This window comes from Physeter macrocephalus, chromosome 16, assembly GCF_002837175.3.
Source record: "Physeter macrocephalus isolate SW-GA chromosome 16, ASM283717v5, whole genome shotgun sequence".
NCBI lineage: Eukaryota > Metazoa > Chordata > Mammalia > Artiodactyla > Physeteridae > Physeter > Physeter macrocephalus.
The window spans coordinates 18,026,674-18,045,660 of record NC_041229.1 but is presented as its reverse complement, the minus strand read 5'-3'; the positions used below and the strand labels follow the sequence as shown (position 1 = coordinate 18,045,660).

Here is an 18,987-nt window from a genome sequence, read left to right as displayed (position 1 = left end):
TTTATCCTTTTCACGGCTTGCTGGCCAGTTCTGGATCAAACTAAATAAATCAATCTTGATCTGAACCCAAGGCATTATTCTCACCATCCTTTGTGAGATGGGTAGTGAAAGGATAGCATATTATATGTGGTTGTGAAAAAGCTAGGCCCTTCTTGGTGCCATCTTTCCTGCATAAACCAAAATTCTTTTCTGCCTATTTGTTAATTCCTTCCTTCCTCTCCTCTTTCCATCCTTCTCAAACATTTAATGAGCACTCACTATGTACCAAGCTCTCTGCTGGAGATAGAAGGATGAATAAGATACAGTGCTCTGCCTTCAAGGAATCCACAGAATTCTGGAAGAGATAGGAAAGTAAACAAATAGTCATAATACACTTGAATTAAGTGCCATAATGGAGGTGTCTATGAAGCCCTGTAAGTTCAAGGGAGTGGGCCCTGGGGTGCTAGTGGGTGTTTAGTAACCAGCTGGTCGGAGGAGACCTGATTTTTAGTGTTTGCTCGTTCTCGTGTGGCAGATACTTCCGTCATGGCTGATTTCAAGCTACTAACCTGAACATAGAGTTGGGAAGGGATATACACAGTTGCCCCCCCCATCCCCCTTTTTTTTTTGGCTGTGCAGGGTGGCCTTTGGGATCTTAGTTCCCTGACCAGGGATCAAACCTGTGCCCCCTGCAGTGGAAGCGCAGAGTCCTAACCACTGTACCACCAGGGAAGTCCCCACAGTTGGCCTTTTGATGCAGTAAGAGCCAGCTCCAGCATACCACCATGATTTCTGCCTTGTGAGATCCTAAGCAGAGAATTTATCCCTGCTGTGCCTGGGCTTCTGACCTACAGAACTTTGAGCTCACGAATGAGCTTTGTTTTAAGCTGCTAAGTGTGTGGTAGTTTGTTATGCAACCATAGAAAGCTAAACAGAGCCTATTATACCCTTTTTACAGTTGTGAAAACTGAGGGTTAGAAACAGTAAGCAATTTGACCAAGGCCATGGGCAGCTAGCAAGTGATGGAGCTGGGAGGCAAAATGAGATGTGTCTGACTCCAAAGCCTGGAACCTTAGCTCCTATGTTCTCATGGAAAACAATGTCACATAACCACGAAAGGCCAGGGTCAAGGTGGACCATATTTCTTTGCTTATTTGTTTATTTTTAGGGACCAGAAAATGTGCATTATTACTAAAAAATGAAATCCTGTGCCAGAAAAAAAAGCAAATGTTCAATGTAGCTTTGAACTTGAAGTGGTACCCAAGTGGTTACCTTGATATTTATTTCAGAAGACAATGCTATGGAATAAAAGAAATTTCATATGGGACTCTACTCATTAAATAAAAGAAATTTCATATGGGGCTCTACTCATTAAATATTTGAGTTTGGCTAGAGTGTCCATTTCTGCTTTTCTCCTCCAGCCTGACCAGATGTGCTCAGAAAATTTGGTTCTCCCTGAATATGTACATCTGTCAAAATTCCTGTCAATTTTAGCACTACTGCCAAGGGAGTGAACAAAGAGAGTTAGCGATTAACTTCAAAGAACTTTGTTGGAGAGGAATAAAGATATTTAAGGCCTATTTTGTCAACTAATTGCATTTGCATATTTATGGGATTTACTGATATAGCAGTAATTAAAAACTATTTAGTAGTCTTAAAGGACACATAACTCAGTTGCTGTTTGCATAATAAACACTTCCTTATTATGTTTGCATAATAAACACTCTCCCCCTGCTTCTTCCAAAAAACTGGTCCAAGAGGTGTCATATCTTACTTGGAAATAATGGAAAAACAAAGTGCAAGGGCTCATGGGAATGTGGAGAGGGGACTTCTGAAATAAATACATTTCTAGGTACTCTCTTAATGTTAGGCCTGGCCTGAACTGCTCTCAGAGAATGGCAGATTCAAACTTCAGATTAATAAGTCTTTTTTTTCCCAGGTGATATTTAAGAAGCCTGCTTATCCCCTGACAATTCCATTTTCTTTACTTTAATACCCTGACCTGTTTGAAGGGTCTGAACAGGGTTCACCCTGCATTCATACTTCCTAAAGAGATGTCTAAGGGGGATGAAATCTTTGAGTAATGGATTGCAAGAAACAATGTGAGTAAACAGTATTGAATTTAAGGAGTTGAGAAGAGATGGTTTTCATGGAAAATTAAAGGTTGAGCAAGGGACAGACACCAAATGTAAAGGCACTGAGTATATAAACTAAACCTAGACAGGACAGTAAGGTTGGGAAAGAAAGCTCTGAGCCATCTGGTGGTGCAGAGCAGGGCAGTCAAGGGAAGATCAGGAAATATCTGTATATAAACTACTTTGAAGACAAGTCACTCACACAAACCTTTCTTGTCTTTGCAAAATTCATCAGCCAATAAAGAGCTGTAATGGGCAGGATCACCAGACTGTTGTTAAATTAGCTAATGAAGGTCGTAATGTACCTGTGTTACATGTCATTAGCAGTGGCCTTCCAGTAACAGATGGGTATATGAGAAAGTGAGCCAGAAGGGAGGGCAAGCGTGTCCCAGGAGGTTTGACTTAGAGTCATGGCTTACTAAAATGTGTGGCAAGAAGATAATGTTGATTACCATCTCAATTAAACCTTTGCATAAAGGCAAGCTTCTGTGTTCCCTGCCCATAAAAAAAAATGATCTGCTGCCTGCAGCTTGCCTTTCTCCTGTCCTAATTCATCTCATAGGTAGAAGCCAACAATTCAAAGCATTGATGGGAAGTGATGGGGTTCTGATGGCCAGATCAGTCCTTGATGGTCTTACCTCTTGATGAAGCCCCATTTATTTTTCTACCCTATCTCAAGGGTGTTTCTCAAACTTTCCATAACTTTGTATCCAATTTTCTCTACCAGGTTATATTTCTTTTTTTTACTTTTTCTTCTGAAAAAGTAAAACTATTTTCAAATGCCCAGAAAAACTGGAAGCACAGGAAGTAGAAAGAACTCTCCACCCCCACCAGCCATGTGAGAGCTTGTTGCCAACATGATGACCCTTCACCTGTGATTACTTAGAGCATTATTCTTACAAACAAGGACATTATTTTACATAATCTCAATACAGTCAAAATTAGGAATTCAACATCGCTATATTACTACCATCTAATCCACAGACCCCATTTGAGTTTCACCAGTTCTCTCCAAAATATTCTTATGACAAAAGGATCCACTGCAGAATCACACATTGCACTGTCATGCCTCTTTAATCTCCTTTTGTTTGATACGGTTTCTCAGTCTTTCTTTAACTTTCATATCCTTGACACTTTTGAAGATTACGTGCCTGCTGTTTTGTAGAATGTCCCACAATACGGGGTTTCCTCCTGGATAGATTCAAGTTATGAATTTTTGGCAGGATGATAACAGAAGGGCTGCTGCATCTTCTCAAATCTCGTGGTGCACAACTCCCATAACTGGCGATGCTAATTTTCATCATTTAATTAAGGTGTTGTCTGCCAGACTTCTCCACTGAAAGATTTTTTTTTAATTAATTAATTTTTGGCTGCGTTGGGTCTTCTCTAGTTGCAGCGAGCGGGGGCTACTCTTTGTTGCGGTGCGTGGGCTTCTTATTGTGGTGGCTTCTCTTGTTGCGAAGCATGGGCTCTAGGAGCGCGGGCTTTAGTAATTGTGGCATGCGGACTCAGTAGTTGTGGCACACGAGCTTAGTTGCTCCGCGGCATGTGGGATCTTCTTGGACCAGGATTTGAACCTGTGTCCTCTGCCTTGGCAGGTGGATTCTTAACCACTGTGCCACCAGGGAAGTCCTGAAAGATTTTTTAAAACCTTTGTATTTAATAAGTATTTTGTGTTAATGTCCTGTTCCTCATCAAACTTTTGCCAACTAGTTTTTATCACCCATTGATGTTTCTTTTGTGAATTAATTATCACTATAAAGATTCCATTATTTCTTCTACATTTATTAGTTGGCAATTCTAATTTAAGGGAAAAGTTTTCTCTTCTTCCCATTCATCTCTTTATTTAAATCAGGATGGACTCATGGATTGTTATTCTACTTCATGAGTTATAATTCTTTGCCATCATTATTGATTTTGATGCTTGAATCATCTCAGATTTGGCCAGTGGGAGCCCCTTCAAGCTGACTCTGTCCTTTTATCCTGTTCCCATGATTCTTTGAGCACTTCTTTACTTTGTGATACAAGGAGGCGTTCTAGGCTCTTTTTCTATTTTCCTGCCCTGGCCCTGACATCACGCATTTCTCCATTTCTTCCTTGTAAGTATGTATGCTATTTAGAGACCAAGATCTGGGTGTTAGGTGTACTCATTTTTGTTGGGGTGTTCCTGCTCTCAGCCGCTCTAGTGGACAGAGCTAGGAACATATGCATGTATGAACACATGTACACACACACTTACATTTGTATGTATTTCTATATTTAGCTACATGTATCGAAAACCAAGAGTTCACTCTGATACTTCCAAAACCAACTCAACACTACAGGGTTCATCCTAGTTTTCTCCCTTTCCATATTTGTAACTGCTTTCACCAACATCTATATTTTACTGGTAGATGAAAATTAAAAAGAGAGCTTCATGGATTCTAAACAAAGGGAACAAATAATTAGGAGAACAGGGATCAGGTATATACTTCCGCCCCCTCAGTTTGTTCTGTGAAAACTTATCTCAAACCTGTGCCTCTACATTCCATCTATAGTAAAAAGTGGGAGGATGTTGGAAATGGTATGAAATTTAATTTTTGTTTCTAGAGCATCTAGGGGTCTACCAATGCAAGATAGAGTTATGTGGAATGATGCATCTTTTTCCTTAATAATGAAAAGTGAATGGGGCTCAATCAAAAAGTGAAAAAAAAACCCCAGTTTTTATTGAGTGATGTTAAACTTTAGTAGTTTTCATCTTCAGTAAGCCTAAACGCATTCTCTCTTATGTAGTTACTTTCTGAATTGTGGGCAGTGAGAATTTAAGAAGCATTTCTATTTATCAAAAATCGATGTTTCTTTTAATGAAAGGGGTTTAGGAGAAACAAAAGGCACTCTTCCCACTGTACTGTTAGCAGTTGCTCTTCATTTGACAATACCAGGTTTCCATTAGCTTAGTGTAATTCAAGAGTCCAATAATCATAGTCAAATGCTGAAGATGTTACTGCATAAGTCTGATTTAGATCAGCTATTTGGATCTCAATTATTAATGAAATTAGTGTCCTAAATGTCAGCAAGAGCACTGCCTTAGGTAAAGGCTGTAAAGGAAATCACATTAGTGTGGAATTTCCCCTCCTTAGGGGCTCCTCTTAGATTACATTATTCACTTAGCTATCTCCTGTCAGGGAAATTGAAATGTTGGCCAAGATCTGATCCTGGGGCAGAACCAAATGGAGAAGTTAAGAGGTATTGCAATGGCATCAATTCCAAAACGTTTGTGTGGTGCTAGTACTGCCTTTGGTCCCATTTAGTGTTTACAAAATAGCACCAGCAAGGACAGCATAAACTGGCAAACAGAGAAGAACGGAATGGAAAGGAGGTCTTTTAGGAAAGATTGAGTGGCATTCCATCCAATAGGCAAGTTTGTGTTTCTCAACTTCTGGAAGTACCTGGGGAACACTGGCAAGTTCAATGGCCCCTCTGTGGCCCTTGGTCCTGGTGGCCGCCTCAGGTGAGTCCTTTAATGATATTACTAGGCTTTGAATATTAACGCCTAGAAGCTAGAGACATGGTTTTCTATGTTGTGCTGTATAACTCCTCACAAGTGTTTTTATTTACCATCTGTAAGATGTCAGTCCTGTGAAGCTACACGGAGACCAACAATTTGTTACGACTTTGTTCCTACAATTATAGATGTATATACACATAGGGTCACACAATGGGGCTTTACACATGGCTGAAAATATGCTCTGAAATGTTATAATTGTCTGATAAATTTCTGCTTCCTTAGAAATCAAGCTTTCTTTACAACAATTGACATTGAGAGTTTGGGGTATTCTCTTTCAGATTTACTTTTATGTCTGAATAGTATATTTTTATTATCCAAAGTAGTCTTGGCTTTTAGTAGCCCAGGGAGAGAGTCCCTTGGATCCATCATAGCTACAGAAACCTGGATGTCGTTTTGGTATTAGGGGCTTTACATCCAGCCGTACAAAGTCTGTGTAGGTGATGAGTGTTTCTCTAAAGACGAGCTCTATAAACTTTCATGTTTTGAGTGTACAATTCCCCTTAAAAATACTTTAGAAATTTATATATATATATATGTATATATGTTTTCTTTTCCTAAATTTCTGGAACAAAAATTCCATAGTGCCAGTATTAACTCTACTGAATTGAGCCATTTGAATTACGATACGATTTGTTCTTAGAAAATATACACAAATCAAAATTTATGTTTATGCTGGTGTTTCCCAACACCCCATTTTCTTGAGGGTTCTCCTAGAGCTCGTATCTGAATTTCCATGTTTTAAAATATAACTGAAAGTGGAATGAGTCAATTACAGAGATGAGGAAGGAATTTGGTAGCCAAGCAGCTGGCAATGATTTTTTTATTGGGTAGAGAAGAAAAATAGCCACTTATCATTAAAGTATAAAAATGCTGGGTGTTGAACTTAAAGGATAAAAGCATATCTTAATTATAAAAATGAAAACAGAGGGAATTTCATTAAATGTCAAATGGGTTTCTTAGCAGAAAATAATTGTGAACATTAAACTAAGTAAGATAAAATAGAAAAATGAAGGTTTGAAAACAGAAGAAATTCTTCTTAATGATTTCTCTTTCTAATATTTTGCATTACACTTGATTTTGCTCTAACTGTGGCAGAGAAAGTGTTTTCATAGTGTCTCGTAATCAGTGCTTGACCATAAATCATACTGAGAACATTTGTTGCAGAAAAATTCATGCTTTGGCATTTTTACTGATTTAATATCAAGATGATTTGTAAACATTAAAGCCCTGAACCAACCACCAATTCACCGCTGCACCCAGGAGACAGTGTGCTAGGGTAGGAGGCCTGGATTAGAACCATCTAGTTCCTGCCACTCTACTCACCAGCCACGTGACCCTGGGCAAGTCAAGTAACCTCTTAGAGACTCTGTTTCCCTGTAAGTTAACTGTTTATTTTGTATATTCATGAAGACCGAATAAGATAACATTATGAAATTGTAAGGTTGCAATGCAAATGTAAGATATCACTGACCTGAAAACACACAAATGGGGACTTCCCTGGCGGTCCAGTGGCTAAGACTCCGTGCTCCCAATGCAGGAGACCCAGGTTCGATCCCTGGTCAGGGAACAAATCCCACAGGCAGCAACTAAGGGTTCACATGCTGCAAGTAAAAGATCCCGAGTGCCGCAACTAAGCCCCGGCACAGCCAAATAAATAAATATATTTTTTAAAAACCCACAAACACAGAAAATAACAATGAGCTGTTTCTGTCCAAAAATGTACAACATGCAACTCTTCCTTTTGAAGGGTTACTCACTGCTGTTCCTAGTATTCTCAGGGAGCCAGATCAGGGTAGTGCCAGAGTAAGAGCTTGACCTTTGCGTCCAGATCAGTCTTGTTTAAATTCCGGCCTCCTCACTTACAAGCTGTGTGATCTTCAGTGGTACTAACCTCACTAGGCCTAGAGTCCCTCACCTGTAAGTGACCCTTCACGGGGCTGTAGAGTACCTATTCTTGTAGAAGTTAAATGAGATAATTCATGTAAAGGGCTCTTAGCCCAGTGCCTGGCACACAGCAAATTATTTAATCAGTATTAGGTATTCAGTAGTACCATGCACCCAAACCTCTGTTTCCTTGTAACATCTCAGATATATGTATTGCTACCAACCAGGTTTCTTGGCCTTCCTTAATCAATAGAAATTGATAAGAGGCCAGACAAGAAGTTCAGGCAAGGCTCTATTGGCACCCCTACTATAGCAGGGAGGAGCAAAAACAAGTAACAGGTTCCCTGCTTGCTCCCTGAGGTGGGACGAGCTGGTTCCTTACACGGGGTGAGGGTAGGGGTGTGTCCAGGGGTCTGGCCAGAGGGGAGGCTTAGGTGGTCTGCCCACCCCCTTGGTGGTGCTGTGTGCAGGGGCATGTGCAGTAGCCTGCTTTTGCTCCCTGCTCTTCAGAAGTGGCAGTTGGGTTTTTTTGGTCTTTTTGTATCTTGTTGTCCATAATTTGCCCTAACTGCACATGCATGCAGTTATTTTTAGTCCTTTTTAGTTTCTTTGTATTTTGCTTCTTAAGGAGATGTGTGTCCAGGTGTAAGCACTGCAGCAAAGGGTCCTAGGTCCCAGGTCCCAGCCTGTCTCAGTATCACTCTCTTAAAATCCTAAAGGTGGTATACTCACTAAAGCCAAAAGAGCTCTTTTCATCAAAGTGCCCAGACACTTTAAGATAGGCATGTGTGTAACTCATTGAAATAAGGAAAACAAAGGAGTAATTTTATTGTATTCTTATCTTTTTAAAATCTCTCTTCCCCAAAAGTGCTTCACAGCTCAGTTCCTAACACATTCTCCTTTCCAGAAATTTTACAAGTGAATTATTTGAAGCTGATTATTAGCATTCAAGGAAGCAGAGCTAGTGAGGAATCTTTCCTGGGTCTGTTCATAGTTTCCATCAGTGTCTGTTGAAACATCACTGAACTGTGAGTCATTTAGTGCTTGTGTGAATGTCACATTAGCTTTCAAGGGGCATAATTTACTGTTAATTAATGGTCACTTAAATCCTTAATCTCTCTCCTCTAATTGATCTTTCTCCTCAGGCAAATTTGCACTCATAGTAGAAATGTAATTTATTATTTCTTCCCATTTTAAACAAAGAACTCTTTCCCTCTGTCATTTATTTAAGCATACTTCCGTTTGCTTCTGATTCTTCTCCAATCATTGCCTGCTTCTCTTTTGTTCCTATTTCCAGTTTCCAGAACATTCTCTTTTTACCCAAAGACTTTGACACATTCTAGAAAGTATGTGTTTATCCATAGGGGACCTATGGATTGTTTCCTAGAAAAGGTATCAGAGGGGAATTTGAGTCTCCATGAACAGAGGGTATAGGGAACACACATTCACTTCTCAGAATTATGTCTTAACTCTGTCTCAAGAGGTTTCCTGTATTGAAACAGGCACATTTCAGTGGTTCCCCAACTGGGACTTGAATTGGGAGCTTCAATTCAAGCTTCAATTCAAGGGAGGTAAGAGTGAACTTGCCCAAAACGAAGTTCTCAGGAAAAGCACCAGACCAGCTTCGCTTTGGGCTCCAGAATTCTCTCCCCGCAGCGTCCGCCAGCAAGAAACAGTCTCAGGTAGAGAGATTCACAGCACATTTTTTGACCATCACAGTTCACAAAAACTAAAGATGATGCCTGATGCGAGCCACCCACCTTAGTCCCGAATGCCAGAATAGCTGTTGCCACTTCTGGCGTCTTGTCGGGTGAATAGTTAGGGAGTTAAAACGCTAATTAGATTCCCAGTTCAGATGGTAATGAAAGTGAATATTCCACTGCCCACAATGAGTCTGGAATTGCACCTCCAGCACCGTTGTTATTAGCATTTTGGTCACACTGACATTGATAAATATAGAAATTGCTTCCTGCAGCAGCAAGTGACACAGCATCATTCATAAAGAGATGGTATAAACAGGATTGTCTCATGGGGAGAGGATATCTCATTTACAGTTTCCTGCTGGATCCCGCGTACCTTCAGCAGCTCATCAAAATAACCATCAAAACCGCTGAGAGCCGAGGTGAATTCACGCGCAGGACACTACAGATAGATTTCACTCAGGCGCTGGTGGCGGGAGGCGTGCAATTTGCTTCAGTCCAATGACTTAGCGAAGCTTTGAATCCCCCAGGGGCCGGCAAAGCTGGTGAACAAAATATCTTTTTGCAATTCCGAGAAAAGCCCTCACAGACTTGTCACTTCCGATCGCTGGTACTCATTTCTCTTGCTTGCTTTCCCCTGGCCTCCCCGGCCTCAACACCAATCACGGCTCCTCTACAAATCAAGATTCCTGGGTCATAGGAAATGGTTGCTCCCTGGAACCACAGAGAGTTTTCCCAAAATGAAGATCTCATTTTCTGATAAGTGCATTTTAAGGCAGAGTGAGAGAACAGATATATTTTTGAGGAAAAAAATATGAATTGGAATCTCACTAATCCCATTATTCAGAAATCCACACAAATCTTTGTGTTCAACTGGTTTGTCCATGTTTCTGCTTGGGCTTTCTATGTGATTTTGAATTACGAATGGAAAATCAAAAGAAAAATCCAAAGAGGAAGTTAAATGTTGGCTAAGTGCATAGGAAGCTTTCTCCTATGTACCGGAAGGGGGTGATACAGGAAAAAAGAAAGGATGTTGTCTCCAAGATGCAAGATTGTTGTAAAAATGGAACTGTAGGTCAAAGTTTGCATCCTCAGAGATGGGGTTGATTTATTTATATTTACAATGAGATTTCTCCATTGGGCACTTAGACCATCAGCTTACTTTGCTTTTTTTTTTTTTTTTTTTTTTTTTGCTTTTTAGTTGAAGTATAGTTCATTTACGATGTTTCAGGTGTACAGCAAAGTGATTCAGTTATAGACACACACACACACACACGTATTCTTTTTCAGATTCTTTTCCATTGTAGGTTATTTCCATTGTAGGAACTTATAATATAGTTCCCTGTGCTATGCAGTAGGTCCTTGTTGTTTATTTTATATACAGTAGTGTGTATCTGTTAATCCCAAATTCCTAATTTATCCCTTCCCCCTCTTTCCAATTTGGTAACCATAAGTTTATTTTCTATGTCATCAGCTTACTTTAAATAAGTGTCTGCCAATAAGTCCGCTCGTGGGCTGTGAACTTAAGCAGTTTGGATGAGCTGAAAACTATATCCTGCTAGGGGTCCTGAGCAGTCTGAAGAGTCCTAAAGATGCTAAGTTCCTTTTATTTTCATAAACGATGAAAACGATGATAGTTTTCTTTTTCAGGAATCCTGGCCATATATACCCCTCATCCCAGGAGTTCTGCTCTGCACCATCTCACCAAGCAGCTAGTACAGAAATATCGCGAGGAAGTGAGGCCAGTTCACACCTGGACCCAGGCCACCACAGTATACCTGGATGTGTTTGTCCGCGCTGTGTTGGATGTGGTAAGGACCATCTTACCATCTCCTAGTCCCATCATTCTTTTGTAAAACTACCTGCTGTTTACGCAGGGGTCTAGGAGAAGTTCTTTATTCTTGAGACTCTCGTTGAGCTGATAGAGAAGTTGTGCTAGACTCAGCAGTGAGCCTGGGGTAAATATTTATTAGGCAAATCGTGCTTTCTAGCCCCCAACTTACATTGTGAGGGCAGATAGTCTAGAAATAAGAATTTCACAGAAATAAGATGTTTTAAGAATTGTGGTCGTAGGTCACAGAACATATTTTATGAGCATTGCTGAAACCAAAAATGGTAATAGGTATTATTTTCTATGGTTCACATTTCTTAGTGATAGTAGTAGGTTTATGAAACAACTTCTACAACTTACTGCCTGAAATTTTAAAAGGGGGAAAAGTGTGCCTTGCTATCCTGAGTTTTTAAGGGAATTTATACCTAACGTATTTGCTAAGGGTAGTGGGAAGATTTGTTCATTAAAGCGCATCTTTCCTACTATGTCTGAAAAATGGGTTGTTGTGGGTATTAAATGAGAAAGTGCATGTGAAGCAGTTAGCAGAGGTCTTAGGAAGCCCTCAGTGATGGCCCGCATAATTATCTCTGCTTCTTCTTTCTCCTTTTTCTTAATTACAAAGTCTTCAGTATCAATAGATCCCAAATTTCTTTTGATTTCTTTTAAAAGCAGAACTTACTGATCTTGTTTGTTAAAGTAGTTTAATAATTGTTTTTCAATTTACTTCTCAAAACTTTTTTTCCAATTGAGGTATAATATACAGATATTGAAATGCACAGTATGAGTTTTGATAATTGCATGCACCCACATAATCCATATCCCTATCAATATGTCAAACATTTCCATCACCCCAGAAAGATCCCCCATTTCCTTCCCAGTCAATCATCATCCCCTCCACCCACAAGGACAACCACTGTTCTGATTTCTTTCATCATAGATTATTTTTGCCAGTTCTAGAACTTCATAAGCATGAAAATTTACTGTATGTACCCTACTGTGCCTGGATTTTTCACTCAGCATAATGTTTTTGAGCTCCATTCATGTTGTTGTGCATATCAGTAGTTTTTCTTTTTTATTGATAAGTAGTATTTGGTTATGGTTATACCATGATTTGTTTATCCACTCTCCTGTTGATAGGCATATGGGCTGTTTCCAGTTTTAGTGTATTATGAATAAAGCTGCTGCGAACATTTCTGTACAAGTATTTTGGTGTACATATGTTTTTATTTCTCTTCAGTAAAACCTAGAAGTGGAATAACTGCCACTTCTCATAGGATAGATGTACATTTAATGAGAAACTGCAAGACTGATTTACAAAGTGGTTGTACATTGTATACTCCTGCCCATCAGCTATGAGAGTTCCCATTTCCCCACATCTTCACCAATATTAGGTGTTATTAGTCTTTTTAATTTTAGCCATTCTGGTAAGTGTGTAGGAATATTTCATTGTGGTTTTTCTTTATACTTCCCATGGCTAATAATTAGGGGCTCTTTTTTTATGTGTTTATTGGCCACTTATATATCTTTCTTTGTGAAGTACCTGTTTAAGTCTTTTCCTATTTTTTATTATGTTGATTGTATTTTTATTATAGATTTATAGGGATTGCTTATATATTCTGGACACAAGTCCTTTGTCATCTATGTACTGGAACAAAGGACACAAGTCCTTTGTCATCTATGTATTGCAAATGTTTATTCTCAGTCTGTGGCTTGCCTACTCATTTTCCTAATGGGTCTTATATGGACAGAAACTTTTAAATTTAATGAAGTCCATTTTTTTACCAGTTCTTTATTTATGGTTCATGCTTTCTGAGTACTGTCTAAGAAATCTCTGCTACTACAAGTTTACCAAAATATTTTCCTATATTTTCTTTCAAAAGATTTATAGTTTTTAGCTCCTTAGATTTAGTTCTGTGATCTTGAGAATTAATTTTTGTAATGGTGTGAGGCATAGTTCAAAGTTTTTTGCTGTTGTTTTGTGTTTTGTGTTGTTTTTATTTTTGCATTTAGAAAGGATTTGTTCCATCACCATTTTTTGAAAAGTCTTTCCTTTCCCCGTTGAATTGCTTTGATGTCTTGGCTGAAAATTAAGTTAACTTATAAGTGTCAGACTATTTGATATCCTGAAATCAGATAGTGTAAGTCCTTGAACTTTGTTCTTCATTTTTAAGATAGTTTGGCTTTTTAGAACCTTTGTACTTCTACATAAATTTTATATTCACACTTCATTAAAAAAAAAACCTGCTGGGAGTTTGCTTGGAATGGTGTAGGACCCACAGAGAAATTTAGGGGAGAATTGACATTTACCAATACTGAGTTTTCCAGTCTTTGAATATGGTATGTCTCTCCATTTATTTGGGTCTTCAGCAGTGTTTTATAATTTTAAATGTAGAAGTTTTATACATATTTCCATTAAACTTATCCCAAAGTATTTTTGATGTGGCTATAAATATTACTTAAATTTTTAAATGTTCTAGTTATTTGTTGTCATTATAAAGAAATAGGATTCATTTTGTATGTTGACTTTGTGTCCTGTGACCTTGCAAAATTCACTTACTAATCCTAGTAGTTTTTCAGATTAATATTTTCTACACATACAATCATTTCATCTGCAAATAGTTTTACTTCTTTCTTTTTTAATCTGTGTGCTCTTTATTCTTCTTGTCTTATTGCATTGCCTAAGACCTCTACTACAGTGTTAATGAAAGTGGTGAGAGAAGACATTTTTATTTGTTTCCATTCTTACAGAAAAATCTTTCACCATTCAGTGTGATGTTAGCTATAGATTTTTCATAGATGATTTTTTTTTTTTTTTTTTTTTTTTTTTTTTTTTTTTTGCGGTACGCAGGCCTCTCACTGTTGTGGCGCAGGCTCAGTGGCCATGGCTCATGGGCCTAGCCACTCCGCGGCATGTGGGATCTTCCCGGACTGGGGCACGAACCCATGTCCCCTGCATCGGCAGGCGGACTCTCAACCACTGCACCACCAGGGAAGCCCCATAGATTATCTTTATCAGGTTGAAAAACTCCCCCCCTATTTTCTATGTGCTGAGAGATATTTTAAAAATCATGAACAATACTAAATTACATCAAATTTTTTCTCAATCAATTTGAATGATCATATGATTTTTCTGTTTTATGCAGTTAATATGGTAAATTATTTTTGATTGATTTTCAAATGTTAAACCACCCCTGCATTCCTAGAATAAACTCCACTTGATCTTGATATATTATCCTTTTTATATATTTCTGGATTTGAATTCCTACTTATTGTAGGTTGCATCTATGTTAATGAGGAGTATTGGGCTATAGTTTTATTTCTTGTAATGTATTTGTCTGGTTTTGCTGTCAGGGTTATGCTGGCTTTATAAAACTAGTTGAAAAGTGTTCCCTCCTCAATTTCCTGAAGGAATTGTGTAATATGGATAATTTCCTTCCCTAATGTTTGATAAAATTCACTAGTAAAACTATTTGGGACTGGTGTTTTCTTTGTGGGAAGGTATTTAAATATAAATTCAATTTCATTAACATATATAGGAATATTCAAATTTTCTATTTCTTCTTGTGTCCATTTTGGTAATTTGTATTTTTCAAGGAATTTGTCTATTTCATCAAAGTTGCAAATTTATTTGTTCATAATATTCTCTTTTAATTCTTTTAATGTCCAAAGGATCTCCAGTGATACTGCCTCTTTCATTCCTCATATTGGTAATTTGTGTTTTCTCTTATTTTCCCTTGACCAATATTGCCAAATGTTTATCAATTTAATTTATTTCTTTAAAGAACCAAATATTGGTTTTGAATTTTCCTTATTGTTTTCTATTTCACTGATATCTACTCTTACCTTTATTTCCTTTCTTCTACTTACTGTGTACTTAATTTGTTCTTCTTTATCTTGTTTCTTAAAGTGGAAAGTTATATCATTGATTTTAAACCTTTTTTCTCTTATAATTTTAGCATTTAAAGTTATGTTTTCTCTCAAGCACTAATTTAACTGTATCCTATGAAATTTTGATGCATTTTAAAATTTGAGGTATAAATTATATAGACTGAAACTCATCTTTTTTTTAAGATTTATTTATTATTTATTTTATTTATTTTTGGCTGCATCAGTTCTTAGTTGCGGCATGTGGGATCTTCATGGAGGCATGCAGGATCTTTCGTTGCAGTGTGTGGGCTTCTCTCTAGTTGTGGCATGTGGGTTTTCTCTTCTCTAGTTGTGGCACGTGGGCTCCAGGGCGCCTGGGCTCTGTAGTTGTGGTGCGCGGTCTTAGTTACCCTGCGGCACGTGGGATTTTAGTTCCCTGACCAGGGACCAAACCCGCATCCCGTGCATTATACAGAGGATTCTTTACCCCTGTACCACCAGGGAAGTCCCTGAAACTCATCTGTTTTAAGCCAGTCCCTTTCCCCTAGCCCCAGTCTCTGGCAACCACAGATTTTCTTTTTTCTCCCTATAGTTTTGCCTTTCTAGAATGTCATATAAATGGAATCAAATTGTATTTTATTCTTTGTTTTTGGGTTCTTTCACTTAGAATAATGCCTTTGAGAGCTATCAGCGTTGTGTTGTTGCATATATCAGTCGTAGTATTCTATTGTACAAATGTACTGCAATTTGTTTACTTATTTACCAGTTGTTGGACATGTGATGTGAGTTGTTTCCAAATAGGAGCAATTATGAATAAAGTCACTGTAAACATTTGCATACATTTTCACTTCTGTTGGATAAATACTTAGGTGTGGGATTGCTGAGTTGTATAAGTCTACGTTTAACTTTATAAGAAACTGCCAAACTGTTTTCCAAAGTGGCTGTGTTATTTTACATTCCACCTGCAATGTCTGAGAGTTTCAGTTCCTCCACATGATCGTCAGCACTTGATATTGTCAGTCTCTTTAAATTTTAACCATTCTAGTAGATTTGTCACAATAAAGTAGATTTGTGATATCTCAATGTGGTTTTAAACTTTCATTTCACTAAAAACTAATGATGTTGAACATCTTTCCATGTGCTTACTTGTCAACTGTATATCTTTTAAAATAGGGTATTCGCTCAAATCTTTTACATTTTTAAAAATAAGGTTGTTTATTACCTTGTTATTGAGTTGCAGAAGTTCTTTATATAGTTTTGGTCTAGTTTTGGATTCTGTTCTGTCCAACTAGTCAATATATTTCTCCTTACACCAATACACTGTGTCAATTAGTGTGCATTACAGAAGTCTTGAAATCAGATAGTGTGAGTCTTTCAACCTTATTCTTCTGTTTTAAAATTGTTTTGACTCTTCTAGGCACATTGTATTTCCATATAAACTTAAGAAAATTCATCAGTTTCTATTTTAAAGACTACCAGATTTTTATTGAGATTGCACTAAATCTATAGATCAATTTAAGGAGAATCAACATCTTAACAATAAGCTTCCAATCCATGACAACAGTGTATCTCTCCATTTGTTTAGTTCTTTAATTTCTTTGCATAATGTTTAGTGTTTTTCAGTGTTCTGCACATATCTGGTTAAATTTATCCCTAAGTATTTCACATTTTTGATGCTATTATAAATGATATTTTTTGATAAGAAAGAGAATTTAAATTTTAATAATATAAATGTATTTTAATTTTGGGTCTCTGTCACTTGCTAGCATACAAAAATATAACTGATTTGTATATATTGGCCTTGATCCTGTGACCCTGCCATCTCATTAATTTTTGAGTCTTTTTTGTAGATTCTTTCAATTTTTCTCTGTAGAAGATCATGTTGTCTGAGAATAATGAAAGCTGTACGTCTTTCTTTCCAATCTTTATAGCTTTTCTTTCCTTTTATTGCCTACTGCCCTGACTCAAACATCTAGTGCAATGTTGAATAGAAGGGTGCACTGTTCTATAAATGTAAATTCAATAAATGTGTTTATAGCATTGTTAAAATCTCCTATAACAACTTTTTTTGTCCAGTTGTTCTATTAATTTCGTAGAGAGGGGTATAACAATCCCCAATTATAATTGTGGTTTGTCTGTTTCTCTGCCCCGTTATTAGATGCATATGCATTTAAGATCATATGTCTTCTTAACAAATAGAACCTTTTACCATTATAAAATACCCTTCTTTATCTCTGGTAATATTCTTTTTCTTGAAGTTTTTTTCTTGCTTACTTTTTGCATGGTATGTATTTTGCCATCCTTTTATTTTCAGTTTCTGTGGTACTCAAAGTCATCTCTTAGACAGAGCATGTAGTTTGGTCTTTCATTTTGTTAAACTTTTTATTTTGAAATAACTATAAATTTACAGGAAGTTGCTAATAAATTTATAGGGAGGTTCTGTGCACACTTCACCCAATGCCCCCCAATGTTAACATCTTGCATAAATACAGTACAGTATCAGTACTAGAAAATGGACTTTGGTGCTTATTCAGATTTCTCCAGTTTTACATATACTCATTTGCATGTGTGTGTATGTTTCTCTATAATTTTATCATATGTGCAGCTTTGTGTAACCACCACTACCACCACATCAAGCTACACAATCATCACCACAGGGCTTCCTGGTACTGTTTCTTTATAGCCACAATCCTTTCTCCCCTCTAACCCATAGCCCCTGGCAACCAATAAATCCCTTCTCTATCTTTATAATTGTGTTATCTTAAGAATATTATATAAATGGGATCATGTAATATCTTACCTTTGAGGTTGGCTTCTTTCATTCAGTGTAATTTCCTTCAGGTTCATCCAAGTTGTTGTGTGTATAATAGTTCACTCTTTTTTGTTGCTGAGTAGTGTTCCAGGGTATTGCTATTTTAACCTGTCAATCTATGCATTTTAATGGAAGTGTTTTGTCCATTTACCAATACCATCTTGCTATTTGTTTTCTAGCTGTCTCATCTGTTTTCTGTTTTCTGCTCCTCTTATCCTGCCTTATTTTGGATAAATTAAATATTTTTTAATATTTGATTTTAGTTCCTCTAAAATCAAATTAGCTTTTTTGCAATCCCTCTGTGTATTATTTTTAGATGTTATTTTAGGGATTTCCATACCCATCATTATCTTAATACAATGTACTTAGAATTAATGTTATTACACTTCATATAAAATGTACAAAACTTACAACAGTAAAATTCTATTTACCTGTTCCCCTTACATTTACATACATAATATGCCCTACAATAACAATGTTATTATTTTAATGTACTTTAAAAAAATAATTCAATAATTTCTCTTTAATTTATTTTAATGGAGGTGTGTCTCTATGTTAATATCGTAGTGCTGCACTATGAATCATAGACTCTGAATTTTTTTTTTTTTTTTTTTTTTTGCGGTATGTGGGCCTCTCACCGCCGTGGCCTCTCCCGTCACGGAGCACAGGCCCCGGACGTGCAGGCTCAGCGGCCATGGCTCACGGGCCCAGCCGCTCCACGGCAGCATGTGGGATCCTCCCGGACCGGGGCACGAACCCGCGTCCCCTGCATTGGCAGGCGGACTCTCAACCACTGTGCCACCAGGGAAGCCCTGGACTCTGCTTTTTTGACTGAGACTCAGGTATGGAAATTGATGAAAAATACTTTAAAACTGAAAGTATAAATTTTCTGTTATAACATGGTTTAAATTATTTTTTATCTACTGAAGTTATTTTAGCCTAATTTTCCTCCAGCTTAGATAAACCCCTACTCATTATTTCTTCATAAGTAGGTACATTTATTTATTTATTTTTAACATCTTTATTGGAGTATAATTGCTTTACAATGGTGTGTTAGTTTCTGCTGTATAACAAAGTGAATCAGCTATACATATACATACATCCCCATATCTCCTCCCTCTTGCGTCTCCCTCCCACCCTCCCTATCGTACCCCTCTAGGTGGACACAAAGCACAGAGCTGATCTCCCTGTGCTATGCAGCCATAAGTAGGTATATTTAAATGAAACACAAA

At 37.5% G+C, this 18,987-nt stretch overlaps 1 protein-coding gene across 1 annotated transcript in view; it reads left to right on the top strand.

Annotated features, from left to right (window-relative positions):
* The first annotated feature begins 4,665 nt into the window (after nt 1-4,665).
* Nucleotides 4,666-18,987, top strand: part of HTR3B (5-hydroxytryptamine receptor 3B) — a 34,446-nt gene continuing 20,124 nt past the window's right edge. Inside the window, 3 exon segments of the mRNA XM_007117232.2 lie at nt 4,666-4,677; nt 5,511-5,604; nt 10,896-11,056. Coding sequence (XP_007117294.2) covers nt 4,666-4,677; nt 5,511-5,604; nt 10,896-11,056 — 267 coding nt within the window.